Source organism: Ovis aries, chromosome 2 (assembly GCF_016772045.2).
Source record: "Ovis aries strain OAR_USU_Benz2616 breed Rambouillet chromosome 2, ARS-UI_Ramb_v3.0, whole genome shotgun sequence".
NCBI lineage: Eukaryota > Metazoa > Chordata > Mammalia > Artiodactyla > Bovidae > Ovis > Ovis aries.
In genome coordinates this window covers 31,992,365-32,010,894 of record NC_056055.1, presented here as the reverse complement: position 1 = coordinate 32,010,894, position 18,530 = coordinate 31,992,365, and the positions used below count along the sequence as shown (strand labels likewise).

At 44.5% G+C, this 18,530-nt stretch overlaps 1 protein-coding gene across 10 annotated transcripts in view; it reads left to right on the top strand.

The window, feature by feature from the left end:
- Positions 1–9,633, top strand: part of DAPK1 (death associated protein kinase 1) — a 206,090-nt gene extending 196,457 nt beyond the window's left edge. For 9 of the 10 annotated variants that reach the window (XM_042243060.2, XM_027964242.2, XM_060409077.1 and 6 more), the window contains 5 exons: positions 152–290; positions 1,479–1,599; positions 4,156–4,344; positions 7,121–8,349; positions 8,813–9,633. In XM_042243060.2, the coding sequence (XP_042098994.1) occupies positions 152–290; positions 1,479–1,599; positions 4,156–4,344; positions 7,121–8,349; positions 8,813–8,846 (1,712 nt within the window). In that variant the 3' untranslated portion in view covers positions 8,847–9,633. Of the gene's footprint in view, positions 1–151; positions 291–1,478; positions 1,600–4,155; positions 4,345–7,120 lie in introns of all 10 variants that reach the window. The other variant, XM_060409079.1, reaches the window with a different exon arrangement.
- Positions 9,634–18,530: the final 8,897 nt, after the last annotated feature.

Genomic DNA, 18,530 nt, shown 5'->3' with positions numbered 1-18,530 from the left:
GGTTTGCAAGTCTGCAAGGAAAATGTACCAGTCTCGTCCACCTAGCGAGGCAGCCCAGACCTGAGGCCGAACACCCCACCTCCCCTGGGCAGGGTGGAGGTTTACTCTCCACACCTGGGCAGGTGTGCAATGGCTCGCTTTCTGCCCTCAGCCTTTGGCGGCAAGCTGAAAAACCCACTCCGAGTTGTCCTGGTGGCCACCCATGCTGACATCGTGAACCTTCCTCGTTCAGCTGGAGGCGAGTTTGGATATGACAAAGACACTTCGTTGCTGAAAGAGATCAGGAACAGGTAAGGTGGCTGCTGGATCTTCAGGTAGTGCAGCAGAAATCAGGTGACCCAGAGAGAGGAATGAAAGAACTGAAAGGTCTCTTTGGCTTGGCCGAAATTTTTATTGTATGTTTCACTGTTACCAAAGCCACCAATACACATAATAACAAATGAAACAGAAGTAAAAGGCACAGGGTAAAAATCAGCAGCCTTGGAGTCCCACTGCCCAGAGGTAACTCTTTTTAGCTATATTATGCATTTTTTTTTTTTTTCAGCTTTACTGAGGTATAATTGACAAATGAAATTATATGCTATTTAAACTATGCAAAGTGGTGATTCAGTATATACACAATATGAAAGGATTCTCTCCATCTCATTAATTAACATATCAGTCACCTCACATATTTATCTTTTTTGTGTATGAGGACATCAATCAGTATTTCTTAGAATGTAAGTTGCAACCTGCTAGTGGATCATAAACTTCATTTCGGAGGCCTGCGGTAGAATGCAGGTAAGAGGAACATGATGGAAAATATCAGAGTGCATTTTATGTCAAATATTCTTGGAAAATTTTTTCTTTCACTTAGGAATATGGATGTGCTTAGAATCACAGCGTAAAAGTATTTATTTTTAATTAGTGTCAATCCCTCCCAAAAATGTTGAACCTACAGCTCTATTTAATATACTAGTAATTTGAATTCTTGGTTTATCAACTCACACTTACCTATTATCTTCCTGATATGAAAAATAGGGCTTCTAATACTTTTTTTGAACTTTTTATTTTGTATTGGCGTGTAGCCGATTAACAATGTTGTTACCGTTTTCGGTGATCTACTAACACTTTAGATCTAAGGTGTTGTTTCATGCTCGTCCCTCTGTTCTCACTCCATCAGCTTCCACAACATCTCTTCTCCTGCCTGGTCAAACGAGTTCATTAGGCCTCCCCTTTCCTGTGTCGAGGGAAGCTGTGTTCCCTAGTTTTGTGGAACCTGGGGCACCTGTCTGCACCTGGAGCAGGTGGTGTCCCCAGGCCTCCACACCAGGGTGACATTACAGAGTCCAGCCAACAGCAGGTGGGGGTGTGTCTCCGCAAGGCCACCAGCCCTTCCTTGCCCCCCACCAGCTCTTCGGACCAGCAGGAGCCTGGCCCTCTGTGGAAATAGCTGGAGAGACTGCGTCACTCTCAGGAGGCCACTGCTCTTCCCTTAGGTTTGGGAACGATCTTCACATTTCAAATAAGCTCTTTGTTCTGGATGCCGGGGCTTCTGGGTCTAAGGACATGAAGGTACTCCGAAATCACCTGCAAGAAATACGGAGCCAGATTGTTTCGGTGAGTATCCCTGGGGAGGGCTGGACCCAACCTTCAGCCGGACCGTCCAGTGACCAGGGAGTTGGACCTCTTTGTGCCTCTTTGTGTGGTTCTCATGGTTTGGTTTGGTTTTCACGGGACCCAGTACAAGGTGTCTACATGGCCATGTTTTTATCCTGTTGTTCTAGGGTGAGCAAGAGTAGAGAAATGAGGAGATGGCCTCGAGATGAAGAGTTGTTATGGGCAAGACAGACTACCTTAGAGTGTATGAAATTCTGAGTTTAGTGGTTTGTTTAAGAGTAAAATTGCTTCCTAAAAATTACAAAAGCAATTCAAAAGTGAGTAAACATATTGTGAAATATTTGGGAAATGCAGAAAAGTGGAAAAACAGTCACCAACAAAATTCACTGAAGAAATAATAGATGACCAAATGGAATGAGATGGTGTTCTTAGATGGCAATCTTAGGAAGTGTTTCATTTTCCCAAGTTATATAAACTTTGTATAGTTCTCATTAGGATCTGAATGGGATTGAGGACATGGGGTTTTTGTCTTAACATTTCAATAGAAGAGTAAGTGAACATAAAGGCTGTACAATCAGTAAATAAATGGAATAGATTAGTGAGGGTAGAAATAGTTCAGAACATCTGCAGAAATTTAATAGAAAACAGAAATGTTATTTAAATGTAATGGGGAAATTTAATAAATGACCTGGCACAACTGGCTATTTGCCTGGAAGGAAATAAGGTTGAACTCCTACTCACTACGCAGCCCCAAAATAAAACTGTAGGCAGATTAAAGCATTTAAATGTAAAAAGCAGTATCTTGAATGGAAATGCAAGAGAATTTATTTTGAAAATACCTCGAGAGTGTTCAAGAAAACTTTTAAACCAAGACAGAGAACCTCAGAAGTTTTCAAAGAAAATACACCAATATTTTGTTCAAATACATTGGACAATATAAAAGTTTAAAAAGTTTTTTCTGGCAAATAAATTCCATAAATGAAGTTAAAGGTGACATGGACTGGGGAAAAAAAATATTCTCAATGCTTCTGGTATATGAAAGATTACTATCCATAATATTCAAAAAGCTATCTGAAAAGAGCAAATGTTCCAATGGAAAATGCTAAAAAAGAAAAAAAAACAATGCTCCAGGGACTGTTTCTTTGTCTAAGCTCCAGTGTAACAAGGATATGGCTCTTTTCCCGCTGCCTGGTAGAGGCCAGCTTCAGTTATAAGTTACTGTTTAGCTGATGGAAGTGATCTGTTTACAACACCAGGCTCCAGTTCCAGATGTGCTTTAGGGATTTTCAGGAACTCTCTCCTCTCTCATGAAGCCTGACCCCGACTTTCTGAAAGGGGCCGCACTACAGCACTCAGTGGGCAGGGAGTAAGCCTGGAGGGCCTCAGAGAACCTGGTCACAGAACCCAGTGGGTGGCAGTCAGGAACAGTGGTCTGTGAAGGGCTCAGCGCCTGCCCACCAGGTGGGACAAGGGCCTGTGCTCCCTGCAGAGTTTTGAGCTGAGTTGTAGCATATATCTGCTCCATGTCCCTGCACCCCATAGCTCCGGAAATCAGGCAGATGCAACTCACCAAACCCACTGCTTTTAGCCCACTGCTTTAGAACGTTGTTGAATTTAGGGGGCATAAAAATGTGATTGGAAAAGGGACTGCCCCAAATGATGCGGTGCAGTGTTTGGCTTGTGGGAGGTTTAATTAGGAAGATGTGTTGATTATATGAGTCTGTAACATAGACTGATTTATTTAATCAAGTTAAGAGATGAAAAGCTCATTACAAGCCAATTACCAAGAATTAATCAAATTGGCTCTAATGGAAAGGACCCACCTGCCAATGTAGGAGATATAACAGACACAGGTTCGATCCCTGGGTTGGGAAGATCCCCTGGAAGTGGGCACACAACCCACTCCAGTATTCTTGCCTGGAGAATCCCGTGGACAGAGGAGCCTGACAGGCTGCAGTTCATAGGGTCACACAGTCGGACACGACTGAAGTGACTTAGCACGCATGTACATCTCAACAGTAATCCTCAACGATACCTAATTTACTGGTAAAAACCCATCTAATGTTGATATAATGATACTTAACTCTCTTTTCCTGTCTCTTTGTTCATAAAGTGGTCATCCCCTGGCTGAAACCCTCACTCCAAGGGGGTGGGGGGACATCAGAAGTTGATGCACCTTAGGTCACGGAGTCCACAGTTCCAGAACTGTTATTGCAAAGCCTCACCATCTGTCTAACATGAGCAGAAGTGAAAGCCTCTGTAAACTTGTAGATTTGCGAAATAGATCCTGCTTAAAGGCAAGTCTGGAAAAAGAACTGCCCCAGGCACCTAACACAGTGCTTTGCACAAGGTAGTCATTCAGTGTTTGTTAAATAAAACTATTAGTGTTGTTCAAATTTTAAAAAAAAGAACTGCCCCAGTACTTAGCCAAAAAAAGCACGAGTGCACCCAAATAATTCCATGCAGCAGTGCAGATGTGAGCAGCATCGTTTTTAATCCCAGCTCCCCCTGAGTCCCCACAGCAGTACATTGACCTGCCCATCCCGCATGTTCTAGGTCTGCCCTCCAATGACTCACCTATGTGAAAAGATCATCTCCACTTTGCCCTCCTGGAGGAAGCTCAATGGCCCCAACCAGCTGATGTCACTGCAGCAGTTCGTGTATGACGTACAGGACCAGTTGAACCCCCTGGCCAGTGAGGCAGACCTCCGGCACATCGCCCAGCAGCTCCACAGTGCTGGCGAGGTGAGAGCTCCACCCTGGCAGGGATCTGGGAGGAGCCCCCCAGGATGCATTTCCAGCATCTGAAGGTGGGATGAGCTGGAGGGGCAGAGTGGCAACTGCGCACTGCCCATGATGCCTCACAGGAAGGCTCGAGTGATTTCCTGAACTGTGATCCTCTGCTCTCCTGTTCACCTTACAAGTGCTGTTTAGTTGTTGTCGTTGTTTTTGTTGTTGTTTTGCTTTGCTTTGGTTGGTTGGTTTTCTGGCTTCTGTTAGTTTGAGGGCAGAATTCCTGCTACACTGGGTGACTGGGCCTCTCCTCCCTCTCCCCATAGCAGCTGGTGCTTAGCTGTGATTCCTGCAGCTCGGATGACTGCTCTCCATGAGGCGTGTCAACTACACGCAGACCTAGTGGGCTCATAGACAGTCAAGAAATGGCAGTGATGTATCCTCAAGGAGATGACATCTGGAGACACTAAGATGTGGCAAGCAGTGGTCCCCAGAAATGATCAAGAAATAGAAATCTCTGTTTCTGGTTGTGTTACATTCAGCACTGGGACGTAGTTTGGGAAGTCTGTTCTAATTGCTTCATATGCTGCCTGTCCCTCTAAAGGGGGCGTAGATTTCACATGCTTCCATCTTGTGAAATCAGGAAACAGTATAAGCTAGTCTGGAACAAGAACAGCTCTGAACATGAAAACCCAGAAGCAGTTCAGAGAATTTTACAAACAAGAAGTTTGCCTCCCCATTCTTAGGGGCCACATTAGGCCCTTGGCCATGGATCATATAGGCTTGAAATTCTAATTAAATCAAGAAGCCAGTGATCCTAAAAACCTAGAGCCTCAAGCAGTGATTGTGTCAGTCTTTGAATCCCCATGAAACTACAGGCTAAATCCTCCAGCAGTACTTTAAATGATTGCCTCCAAGGATGGGAAAAATTAAGACCAAAGCTTACCGTATAGCACTAGATATAAACATATATATTTTAACCATAATAGTAAGCTCACTCTTTTTAATAATGTATTCCCTTGCCTTCTGGCATTTGACCAGCAACTTTCTAACTGGTCAGTTCAGCAATTCATCTCTCCTTGCTCTTGAGACTTTAATAAGTAAATGAAGGTAAAAAGAAAAGAAGGGAAATCTGAATCAGGATGCCCTACTCTGGCTGCCAGCCCCTCTCCAGTACTGTTCTGCTCTCTAGAAAATAATCTAAGGATCTTAGTCACCTCCAATAAGGCACAGTGTATCTGTCTGTCTTCTGTGACCCTGAGGAGATAGTTATGTCTAGGACTAAATTGCAGACAGTATTCTACCAAAGTGAAAGTGAAAGTTGCTCAGTTGTGTCCAACTTTTTGCAACCCCATGGATAGTCCATGGAATTCTCTAGGTCAGAATACTGAAGTGGGTAGCCTATTCCTTCTGCAGTGGATCTTCCTGAACCAGGGATTGAACCAGAGCCTCCTGTATTGCGGGCGGATTCTTTACCAACTGAGGAATCAGGGAAGCCCATTCTACCAAATGCCTTATTAAAAACTAAAAGACACTGTTCTGCATTCCAGAAATGTCTCAAGTTTGAACAGAAGGCATCTCAAAGACTTAAGGCTACAGAGAGAAAAGTGGGGCTTCTCTGGTGGCTCAGATGGTAAAGAATCTGCCTGTAACCCAGGAGACCTAGGTTTGATCGCTGGGTCAGGAAGATCCCCTGGAGAAGGGAATGGCTACCCACTCCAGTATTCTTGCCTGGAGAATTACAAGAACAGAGGATATAGTCTATGGGGTCGCAAAGAGTTGGACATGACTGAGTAACTAACACTCTCTTTCACTTTTCATGGGGAGAAAAGTACTCCCAGCGCAAACAGGTTTCAGCCTCCATGTGAGATCACTGATCTTTGTAGAACTAACCCAGGACAGAGAGGCAGGGAAGGAGGGGTAAGTGCCAAAAAGGAGAAAGTTGCTTCTGTTTGTGTGTATGTGTATCATTCTTCTTTCTAACTTCTGCTTTTTAAAGAAATGAATATGAGAGGAAAAGCTGAAGTCCCCTTTGGCCATCACCTCTCGTCTCATTCCTCCCTTTCCCCTCCAGGGCCAACCACTGTGGTAGCATATCTTTCCAGAAGAGTCTAATATAGCATTCTGAATCTTTTTTGAAAAATTTCAAGCCTTCAGAGAAGTTGCAAGAATAGTAGGATGTATCCTCATATCCTCCAAACCTAATTTAACTAACTGTTTATGCTTTGCTAAATTTACTTTGTCTCTCTTCTTTTTATTTATTTGCTTTGCAAACATCATGACCTTTCACCTTTAAATGATTTAGCTCACATCTGCTAAGGAGGACATTCTCCCACATAACCATAATATAATTGATTATCATATCCTGGAAACACAATGTTGATATAATACTATGGTTGAATTTATAGTCCTCTTTCAAGTATTTGCCACTTGTCCCAGTATATTTTTACAGTTAATTTTATCCATTTGTGTATTTATTTTGGGATTCAGAATCCAGTCAAAAATCACCCATTGCATTTGGCTTCTGTCTATCCCTCTCTTATTGCATTGGCCTTTTATAATTAGAGTCAAAGGTAGTCTTTTCAGAATCTCCCTTATGACATTGCCAAGCTGGTATTTCTTGGCTCAGTATTGATTTTGAGACCCCCTCCATATGAGTGTCCTGGGTCGTTCTTTATAGCATCTGCACAGATTTCATCCCTGCTCAGGCTGGTCAGTGGTTTGAGCAGCTGGGTTATCTGGCCCTTTATGTTCCTAATGCGTGACTTCCCCTTGTCCCCTCGGACAGATCAACATCATGCAGAGCGAAACCGTCCAGGACGTGCTGCTCCTGGATCCCCGCTGGCTGTGCACCAATGTTCTGGGGAAGCTGCTCTCTGTGGAGACCCCACGGGCCCTGCACCATTACCGCGGCCGCTACACCATGGAGGACGTCCAGCGCCTGGTGCCCGACAGCGACGTGGAGGAGCTGCTGCAGATCCTGGATGCCATGGACATCTGCGCGCGGGACCTGAGCAGCGGGACCATGGTGGACATCCCCGCCCTGATCAAGACTGACAACCTGCACCGCTCCTGGACGGACGAGGAGGACGAGGTGCGGGTCTACGGCGGCGTGCGCGTCGTCCCGGTGGAGCACCTCACGCCCTTCCCCTGCGGCATCTTCCACAAGGTGCAGGTGAACCTGTGCCGGTGGATCCACCAGCAGAGCGCCGAGGGAGACGCGGACATTCGCCTGTGGGTGAACGGCTGCAAAATCGCCAACCGCGGGGCCGAGCTGCTGGTGCTGCTGGTCAACCACGGCCAGGGCATAGAGGTCCAGGTGCGTGGCCTGGAGACGGAGAAGATCAAGTGCTGCTTCCTGCTGGACTCGGTGTGCAGCACCATCGAGAACGTCATGACCACCACGCTGCCCGGGCTGCTGACGGTGAAGCACTACCTGAGCCCCCAGCAGCTGCGAGAGCACCACGAGCCCGTCATGATCTACCAGCCCCGGGACTTCTTCCGGGCGCAGACTCTCAAGGAGACCTCACTGACCAACACCATGGGCGGGTACAAGGAGAGCTTCAGCAGCATCATGTGCTTCGGCTGTCACGACGTCTACTCGCAGGCCAGCCTGGGCATGGACATCCACGCGTCAGATCTGAACCTCCTGACCCGGAGGAAACTCAGTCGCCTGCTGGACCCGCCCGACCCCATGGGGAAGGACTGGTGCCTCCTTGCCATGAACTTGGGCCTCCCCGATCTTGTGGCCAAGTACAATACCAATAACGGGTCTCCCAAGGAGTTCCTCCCGAGCCCAGTCCACGCCCTGCTCCGAGAATGGACTTCCTACCCCGAGAGCACTGTCGGCATTCTCATGTCCAAACTGCGGGAGCTGGGGCGTCGGGACGCCGCGGACTTCCTGCTGAAGGCGTCCTCTGTGTTCAAAATCAACCTCGACGGCAACGGCCAGGAGGCCTACGCCTCAAGCTGCAACAGTGGCACATCTTACAATTCCATTAGCTCGGTCGTGTCCCGGTGAGGGCAGCCTTTGGCTTGGGCAGGGTCTCTCCCAACTGCAGGGGCAAGGGGGACACAGCCCATCTTTCCCACCAGAGATTCTGGCGCGTTCCTTCCTACGCCCACATCCTGAAGGACGCCCCCTCCCTCCCCGCCTCACCTATTTCTCTGCCACTACCTCCCTCCTCTCACACATTCCCTGGTGTGTGAATGAATGGTCTTTCTAGTTCAAGAGCAGACCCTATCCTTTAAACCTTTGGCCATTTGAAAAGCTAGCCACCCTCCACCTCTCATCCTCTAGTACCTTGCTTCTTAATGATAATTTTACTGGAATTCCTAACTTTTCAATGAAATTTTTTTAAACTGTTATATTAAATATCCTTTAAAAAAAAAAAAAGCGCACATTTATCCAAGATGTGTATTTCTTATACTCTTTTCTTTGTTATATCATGTCCTCAGCTTATCTCTTTTATATTTGTAGGAAAAACTCCCATGTAAGGAATCCCACTGTATGATTTATAAACAGACAATATGTGAGTGCCTTTTGCAGAAGAGGGTGTGTTTGAAATCATCCAAGTCAGCCCGAAGCTGTCGAGAAAGAAACACTCCCTCTCTGTCTCTTGCTGTGTGCTGATCATCGCCAGAGGTGCTTCACCCGAGGGTTTTTTGGTTGTTGTTGGTTTGTTTTTTTTTTTTTTTTTGGAAACTTTTGTGTTTCCTTTGGCAAGGAAAGGGGAGAAAGAAACCTCCTCTAGAGCAATTTCATGGCCAGTGTTTTAACTACAAGACATGTTCGTGTTTGCTTTTGTTTCAACGTCAGTGTGAACGTTCACGTGGAACCTGCAGGCTGTCGTGCTTCTTCATCCCCTGTCGTCTCAGGTAGAAGGTTGACACGGTCACAGGGAGCCAAGACCTGTGTGAGAATTCAGAAGACCCCGACTCATGATTTGTGGCAGTTTGTTGTCATTGTGCATAGCAGACAGTTCTCCACGTTTAGATCCTGGTTTGAAAACTTCCTGTACTTGAAGTCGCAAAAAGAAAATAAAGGAAGCAAGTTTTCTTGCAGTGATTTTGAATTGTGATGGAGTTTTAAATTGAAATAAGGGAACATGTCCTAATTCTTCTGTCCTGAGAAGCATGTAATTTTAATATATCATATGTATATATATATATGCAGTATGTATATACATATATATTAATACAGGTATTTTTACTTAATCTTTAAGATGTAGTTAAAAAAAAGTTTTCTTTTTTTCTTTTCCTTTTTTTTTTTTTATAAATAAACTGTTGCTTGTTGCATTAGCTTGTTGGTCTTTAATTCAAAAAGGATTCTTTTTGTCATATTTTCATTTGTCAGTACCCCACCTTGTGGGACCAGCCAGTCCAGAAAGTGATTAAACCTAATCTCTTAGGACTGGAAATGAACAGCAGTTTATTAGGTGCTTAATTATTACTGAAGTTGGAAATGGTGTGGAAAAGCAGAAAGAGCTTGGATGATGTCACATGTGTTTTAGCTTTAAAGAAAAGAAGCTTTCCATTTCCTCGGGTGAGCCCCAAAACCAAATTGTATCATTTAGTTCTCAGCTATGGGGAAACAGGAAGCTTTCTCTTTCTGTACAAAGGTGGAGAGATTAGTGCCCTATGGGAGCAAGAGAAAACTTACTACAAAAGATGCATACCAATACAATATTGTAAAGTAATTAACCTCCAATTAAAATAAATAAATTTATATATTTTTTAAAAAAGATACATACCTGCCTGCCTTTACTTAGAGACCACACTACCCCAGGCCATCAGGTTTAGTCCTGCATGATAGCTGTAAGTGACAAAAACTCTAAGTGACAAAACCCATCTTTAGTAAAATCTCAAGACTTCTTAAAAAAAAAAATGAGCAAAGAAAAAAAACTGGAAGGAAAAATACTACAATGGTGTGGGTGATGTTTTTCTGTGGTGGTGGAAGTAGAGTTCATTTCTGTTTTGCCTAAATTGTCCGTAATAAACATGGTTTACTTTTATAGGGAGAAAATAAATTTTAATGGAGTAAAATTTAAAGCTACATAAAGATATGTGTCAAAAGGATGGCACTGGAATTGAAATCACAGTTGCCTTAGAGGAATAGAACCTCCTTTTATTTTGTGACCACACTCAGCTTACAGGAATTCAGTTTCCTGACAGGAGATTGAATTCAGGCAGTGAAATTTCAAAATCCTAACTAGTAGGCCACCAGAGAACTCCCAGAACCTCCTTTTCTTGTGTCAACTCCCTCCTGAATGTCACTTTGTTTCCTCCTGCTTCAAAAGCTCAGGTTCTAGCACCAGGCCATAGGACCCAGGAGGCAAGGGCTGTGTCTGGCTGCATCAGTAAGTAAAATCCCAGAGAAAGATTCTGACTGCTCCAGCCTGGGTCATGGTCTCTCCCAGTGGCTGGAAGAGAGAGAGTCAAATGATTGGCCTGACCCCGGGAACCCTGGGACAGTTTTGGAAAAGGAGCAATTTCCCCCAAGAAGGGAGTTCTGTCAGCAGGAGAAAGGGACAGAAGGAGGATGCTGGGTAAATAAAGCAGAGGCAGCAAACATCCCTCACGAGTCTTCAGACTTTTCTTTTATGCAGGTGCCTGTTCATACGATTAAGGGGCCACCTAAGCTCCTAAATATTGAAGCCATGCTTCAGAATCATTACTACCCAGAGTTTAAGGACCAATGAGCTCACTGCCCTGCCCTGGCAAGTGCTGTGGGGACATTCCAGGCGACATTTGGGGGTCTTCAGTTCCATGAACTCTAGCTAGGCTAGAACTGTTGCAAAACCCCAGCATTTGTAGATGACTCTGCCTCCTACAGGAGGGAAGAAACCAAACCATTCATAGCCTCCTGCGCCACAGTGAGAATCAAAGATATAGGTTCTTAGGAGCCAGAAAGAAGAGTTTTGTGGACCCTTTATTAGAGTTGCTATAAAATGCATTTGGGCACATGTTCCTCATCCCCTGTGGTTGCTCTGGGGTGCCCAGGGTCTCCCTATGGACAGGAACATCCTAATGACCCAAAGTCTCTAAGGCATGGGCTGGAGGGGACTTCTGGGAGTTCTGATTGTTTCAAAAATCTAGATCCCACACCTTTGAAGAGGAATCAGAATTCTGGGTAGTCTTTTTTGCAGAAAGCAGTTTCCAATTACACTTACAGGATTCCCTGAAACCACAAAATTACCCTTGGCCCTTCCTGGGATTCCCTGATGGCTCACTGGATAAAGAATCCAACTGCCAATGCAAGAGATGCAGGCTCAGTGCCTGAGTTGGAAAGATCCCCTGGAGAAAGAAATGGCAACCCACTCCAGTCTTCCTGGCTGGGAAATCCCATGGACAGAAGAGCCTGGCGGTAAAGTTCAAAGGGTCGCAAAGAGCTGGACTCGACTTAGCAACTAAACACTCTCTCTGGCTGTGTCGAATCTCCACCAGTCTTTCTAAATCCTGCTGGTGTGACCCCAGAAAAGCCATACCAAAGTGAGAGCTGGGCCTGGCTACTCCTGCATCAACAGCACTAGATGCTAGCCAGGCTGTAAAACCGAAGGGTAGCCAAGAGATCTGAGTTAATAGGGGGAGACCTTCATTAAAAATAAAAGGTGAGCTGCAGTTTTGCAAGATGAGAAAAGTTCTGGAGGTGCCAGCGGCACAACAATATCAGTGTATCTACTGCCACTGCACTGCACAGTTACAAGTGATTAAAATGAAAAAAAAAATGTTATATTTATTTTATCACAGTTTTTTAAGGACAGAGAAAAAAGAGCACTGGAACCTAAAAATACCCAGGTAACTATAAAGCTTGCTGAATAATATACAAGAGTACTCATGTGTTTGGTAATATACGAGACTACTCACGTGTTTAGTGCAGCCCAGCAAAGCATGTGCCCCCCACTTTAGGGGGAAGGTGAAATAAAAAGATGAAAGATTGCCTTTTGAAGGATTTGATATTTGTTATTTAAAAAAAAAAACAACAACCTGTAAAATGGTTATCATGCGAGGAAGAAGTGAAAATTTTGTTTGACTTCTTTTCTTTTTTTGTTTACTGTTCAGGTTTTAATTCTTTTTGTTGTTGAAAAGTTTGAATTCATACTTGTGAAGGCGACAATAGTCTTTTCAGGACTTTGGATTCTTGAAGATTTAATCAGAGACCACGCTGTTCATGAGGATAAGGTGCTCTGATTCGCCATTCCCCAGATGTCTGTTGGGCACCTATTGCTATGAGGGGGTGACAGCCCCAGGCACACAGAGCCTGGTGAGTTGGCACTTGATCCCCAGGCTGGCCTTGGGGCTCAGCTCAGCTCTGTGAGTAATTTGCTGTCCGTTCAGTTCAGTCACTCAGTCATGTCCGACTCCTTGCAACCCCATAATCTACAGCACGCCAGGCCTCCCTGTCCATCACCAACTCCTGGAGCTTACTCAAACTCATGTCCATTAAGTTGGTGATGCCATCCAGCCATCTCATCCTCTGTCGTCCCCTTTCCCTCCTGCCCTCAATCTTTTCCAGCATCAGGGTCTTTTCAAATGAGTCAGCTCTTCCCATCAGGTGGCCAAAGTATTAGAGTTTCAGCTTCAACATCAGTCCTTCCAATGAATACGCAGGACTGATCTATTTAGAATGGACTGGTTGGATCTCCTTGCAGTCCAAGGGACTCTCAAGAGTCTTCTCCAACACCACAGTTCAGAAGCATCAGTTCTTCGGTGCTCAGCTTTCTTTATAGTCCAACTCTCACATCCATACATGACCCCTAGAAAAACCATAGCCTTGACTAGACGGACTTTTGTTGACAAAGTAATGTCTCTGCTTTTGAATATGCTCTCTAGGTTGGTCATAACTTTCCTTCCGAGGAGTACACATCTTTTAATTTCATGGCTGCAATCACCATCTACAGTGATTTTGAAGCCCAAAAATTTGCTCTCAGGGGGCTATTTTCAGGGACTGTGACTGTTTGCAAGGCCACCTGAGGTTGAGGTCCATTTTATCATTACAACCAAAGGTCATGTGTGGGTAAGAGGACTCAGCAGTTGCCAGGCAAGGGCCAGGTCAGGGCCAGCAACTTCTGTCCCTGCTGAACACCTGGTCAGGGAGGTGCCCCTGAAAAGGGATTTCAGGGAGTAGTCAGCCACTTCCATCTGCATTTCTGGAAATGCGTGTGGTGGAGCAGGAAATGACCCAAGAAGGAAACAGCTGCTAATCCTGGCAGAAACGCCTCAAACAGGTGCTTGTGTCTCCTGTCCACAAGGCAATTCTCTGATGAAAAGAAATGTGTAGGGGTGGAGAGGAGCGCAGGAAAGAAGCCTCACAGATACTACAGCAGGGGTTTCCATGGCATTGGACTCTGATGCCCGTCACTCTAGGGGCTAATGCTTGGTGAGGGTGGCCTGGCCAGGTGCCCAAGGTGGACGCTAGCCCATGGGGATCCTGTTGGCAGTACCATGAAAGGACCGGGACAAGCTCCTGGTGAATAATGTCCCACTGAAATCACAGAATTTTACCATGAAAAGAGATCTTACAGATGGTGATTCAATCACACTCTTTGGAGGGAAAGTGTTTTAAAAGATTTAGACCTAATAGTGTGGTTCAATTAGTCACAATTTAGAGTAAGTGGTGGGCCCTCTGACCACAACTGGGGCCCTTTATACTCCTCTGCTAAGTGTCTATATTGTAAAGTAGTATGTGTGTCATGATCCATGTGTATGTGTATATATTGTGTGTGTATGCCTAAGTGTGCGCAAGTGTATGTGTGTAATATATGCATACGTGTGCAGCATGTTCATGTGTCCATGCCTACATGTACCTGTGTGTACATGTGTCTAAGTGTACATGTGCTGTGCTGTGCTTAGTATCTAACTCTTTGTGGCCCCGTGGACTTTTGCCCACCAGGCTCCTCTGTCCATGGGGATTCTCCAGACAGTACTGGAGTGGGTTGCATGCCCTCCTCTAAGGGATCTTCCCAACCCAGGTTTCCCGAACCCAGATCTCCCACATTGCAGGCAAATTCTTTACTGTCTGAACCAACAGGGAAGCCCAAGAATACTGGAGTGGGTAGCCTATCCCTTCTCCAGCCAATCTTCATGACCCAGGAATTGAACCGGACTCTCCTGCATTACAGGCAGATTCTTCAGCAGCTGAGCTACCAGGGAAACCCACGTGTATGTGTATATACATGTATAAGTTTGTGTATGAGTATATGTATGTGTGTATATGTGCATAAATGTCTGTGTGTTGTGTATTGTGTATAAGTGTGTGTATACGTTTCATGAGCAGCTATTCTGGGCAACAGCCTCTATTTCTGCTAATTCAGCCTTGAGGGCCTATTCCCCGTAGCCGGAATGACTAACAGCATCACGAGAAGTTTCTTGCCCCATCCTTTGCCAACCTCCCACACCAGTGTGACCCTCTGGGGTTCTGCACAGCCCCCAGATTACATCACAGCCAGTGTTGATGACAAAGTTCCTGTCTTCCCAGAAGGGAGAGGCAGTCACCCTAGAGGGAGGCCAGGCCTGTTTCCTCTAAATCATGGGATTCTGTGGCCAGTTCTTGCCTGGGAAGGAGAAGGCCCTTTGCTGAAGGCAGCAAACCGTGCTATGCCGGCCCTCCCTGGGGCTCAAGTGTGTTCTTTGGCTTTTGAGGCAATTCCATGCAATGGAAGTTGTCTTTTCCTTTCACTTTTTTCTAGACATAGTTTAATGGACATTAAGATGTACAATTTTATATGCTGCTCTTTTAAAAATTGAAGTATAGTTGACATATTCTATCATTTAGTGTCTGGTGTACTTGCTTTTTCTTTGATGTAACATGACAGCTGTTTCAATGTTACTAGAAGCTCTTTGAAAACATTAGTTTTAATAGCTGCTTAATACTAAAATAGCATTGTCATATCCCAGTTGGCCTCGTTGTTCCTTACCATGAAATACTCAGGTCTTTTCCCCACATTATAAGTAAAACTGGGACAAACATCTTTATGCATTTTCCCCCCTGCATTTTGGATTAGACGTGAAACATTTGGGGTAGGGGTGGAGCTTTGTCACATGACAATTAAAAATCCAAGGTCAGAAACATTTATTGCTGAACAAAAAACCTGCATTCGTGTTGCACTCTGTCTGGATTTCTATTTTCCCAGAAAAATGTTATTTTACCTATTAACTGTTAACACACCTTATGATGGTCTCCTACTACATTTTTTGCTGCTTATAACAGCTTTTATAATATCATTCATTTAGAAAGAATGGAAAGAAAATTCAATCTTTCCACCGAGAGAGGAAATATTTCCTGCCATATCAGTAAACAAGGCTGTCATAGTCATCAGTGATTACAGCCCTCCAATGTGATCTGGTGAACCTAAGGGCACTGAGGAAGGAGAATACCTGCCATCAGCCTCCATCAGACTGCAGCCACTCCGTGCCTACGGTGAGCCTCAAGGAGCTCAAGATGTGAAAACACAGGATACTGGCCTCAGATAGCTGAGATGCATTTATGAAAGGAATGACTTCCATGAGTCGAGACTCTTGCAACTTCTATACAGAGAAGAGTGTTAAATTCCTGAACCTGGGATGCTTCAGTTCAGTTCAGTTGCTCAGTTGTGTCCGACTCTTTGCGACCCCATGAATCGCAGCACGCCAGGCCTCCCTGTCCATCACCAACTCCCAGAGTTCACTCAGACTCATGTCCATCGAGTCAGTGATGCCATCCAGCCACCTCATCCTCTGTCATCCCCTTCTCCTCCTACCCCCAATCCCTCCCAGCATCAGAGTCTTTTCCAGTGAGTCAACTCTTCCCATGAGATGGCCAAAGTACTGGAGTTTCAGCTTTAGCATCATTCCTTCCAAAGGACACCCAGGGCTGATCTCCTTCAGAATGGACTGCTTGGATCTCCTTGCAGTCCAAGGGACCCTCAAGAGTCTTCTCCAACACCACAGTTCAAAAGCATCAATTCTTCGGCGCTCAGCCTTCTTCACAGTCCAACTCTCACATCCATACATGACCACAGGAAAAACCATAGCCTTGACTAAACGGACCTTAGTCGGCAAAGTAATGTTTCTGCTTTTGAATATGCTATCTAGGTTGATCATAACTTTTCTTCCAAGGAGTAAGCGTCTTTTAATTTCATGGCTGCAGTCACCATCTGCAGTGATTTGGGAACCCCAAAAAATAAAGTCTGACACAGTTTCCACTGTTTCCCCATCTATTTCCCATGAAGTGATGGGACCAGATGCCATGATCTTTGTTTTCTGAATGTTGAGCTTTAAGCCAACTTTTTCACTCTCCTCTTTCACTTTCATCAAGAGGCTTTTGAGTTCCTCTTCACTTTCTGCCAAAAGGGTGGTGTCATCTGCATATCTGAAGTTATTGATATTTCTCCTGGCAATCTTGATTCCAGCTTGTGTTTCTTCCAGTCCAGCATTTCTCATGATGTCCTCTGCATATAAGTTAAATAAGCAGGGTGACAATATACAGCCTTGACACACTCCTTTTCCTATTTGGAACCAGTCTGTTGTTCCATGTCCAGTTCTGACTGTTGCTTCCTGACCTGCATACAGATTTCTCAAGAGGCAGGTCAGGTGGTCTGGTATTCCATCTCTTTCAGAATCTTCCACAGTTTATTGTGATCCACACAGTCAAAGGCTTTGGCATAGTCAATAAAGCAGAAATAGATGTTTTTCTGGAACTCTCTTGCTTTTTCCATGATCCAGGGGATGTTGGCAATTTGGTCTCTGGTTCCTCTGTCTTTTTTAAAACCAGCTTGAACATCTGGATGTTCACGGTTCTTATATTGCTGAAGCCTGGCTTGGAGAATTTTGAGCATTACTTTACTAGTGTGTGTGATGAGTGCAATTGTGCAGTCGTTTGAGCATTCTTTACCATTGCCTTTCTTTGGGACTGGAATGAAAACTGACCTTTTCCAGTCCTGTGGCCACTGCTGAGTTTTCCAAATTTGCTGGCATATTGAGTGCAGCACTTTCACAGCATCAGCTTTCAGGATTTGAAATAGCTCAACTGGAATTCCATCACCTCCACTAGCTTTGTTCGTAGTGATGCTTTCTAAGGCCCAGTTGACTTCACATTCCAGGATGTCTGGCTCTAGATGAGTGATCACACTATCGTGATTATCTGGGTCTTGAAGATCTTTTTTGTACAGTTCTTCTGTGTATTCTTGCCACCTCTTCTTAATATCTTCTGCTTCTGTTAGGTCCATACCATTTCTGTCCTTTATTGAGCCCATCTTTGCATGAAATGTTCCCTTGGTATCTCTAATTTTCTTTTTCTTTTTAAAATTTTATTAGTTTTTCTATTTTTTTAATTTTAAAATCTTTAATTCTTACATGTGTTCCCAAACATAAACCCCTCTCCCACCTCCCTCCCCATCTAATTTTCTTGAAGAGATCTCTAGTCTTTCCCATTCTGTTGTTTTCCTCTATTTCTTTGCATTGATCGCTGAAGAAGGCTTTCTTATCTCTTCTTAGAACTCTGCGTTCGTATTTCTTTCCTTTTCTTCTTTCCTTTTCACTTCTCTTCTTTTCACAGCTATTTGTAAGGCCTCCTCAGACAGCCATTTTGCTTTTTTGCATTTCTTTTTCTTGGGGATGGCCTTGATCCCTGTCTCCTGTACAATGTCATGAACCTCTGTCCATAGTTCATCAGGCACTCTGTCTGTCAGATCTAGTCCCTTAAATTTGTTTCTCACTTCCACTGTATAATCATAAAGGATTTGATTTAGGTCTTACCTAAATTGTTTAGCAGTGTTCCCCACTTTCTTCAGTTTAAGTCTGAATTTGGCAATGAGTTCATCATCTGAGCCACAGTCAGATCCTGGTCTTCTTTTTGCGGACTATATGGAGCTTCTCCATCTTTGGCTGCAAAGAATACAGTCAATCTGATTTTGGTGTTGACCATCTGGTGATGTCCACGTGTAGAGTCTTCTCTTGTGTTGTTGGAAGAGGGTGTTTGCTATGACCAGTGCATTTTCTTTGCTTGGTTTTCTTTAATTAGCAAAAGTAGTTTTGACCTTCAGACTACCTGCCCTTTGTTTCAAAACTTCTATATTACTTGACTCCTCGCCTCGCCTCCTAGGAGCAGTTCTCTCAGGGTTCTTGAGATGCTACCTCCAGACTTAAACAGTAAGAATTCCCTTTAAGTAAAAGATAACTGTCAACTTTTAGGTTTTGTGTATCTTTTCAGTCAACATCAC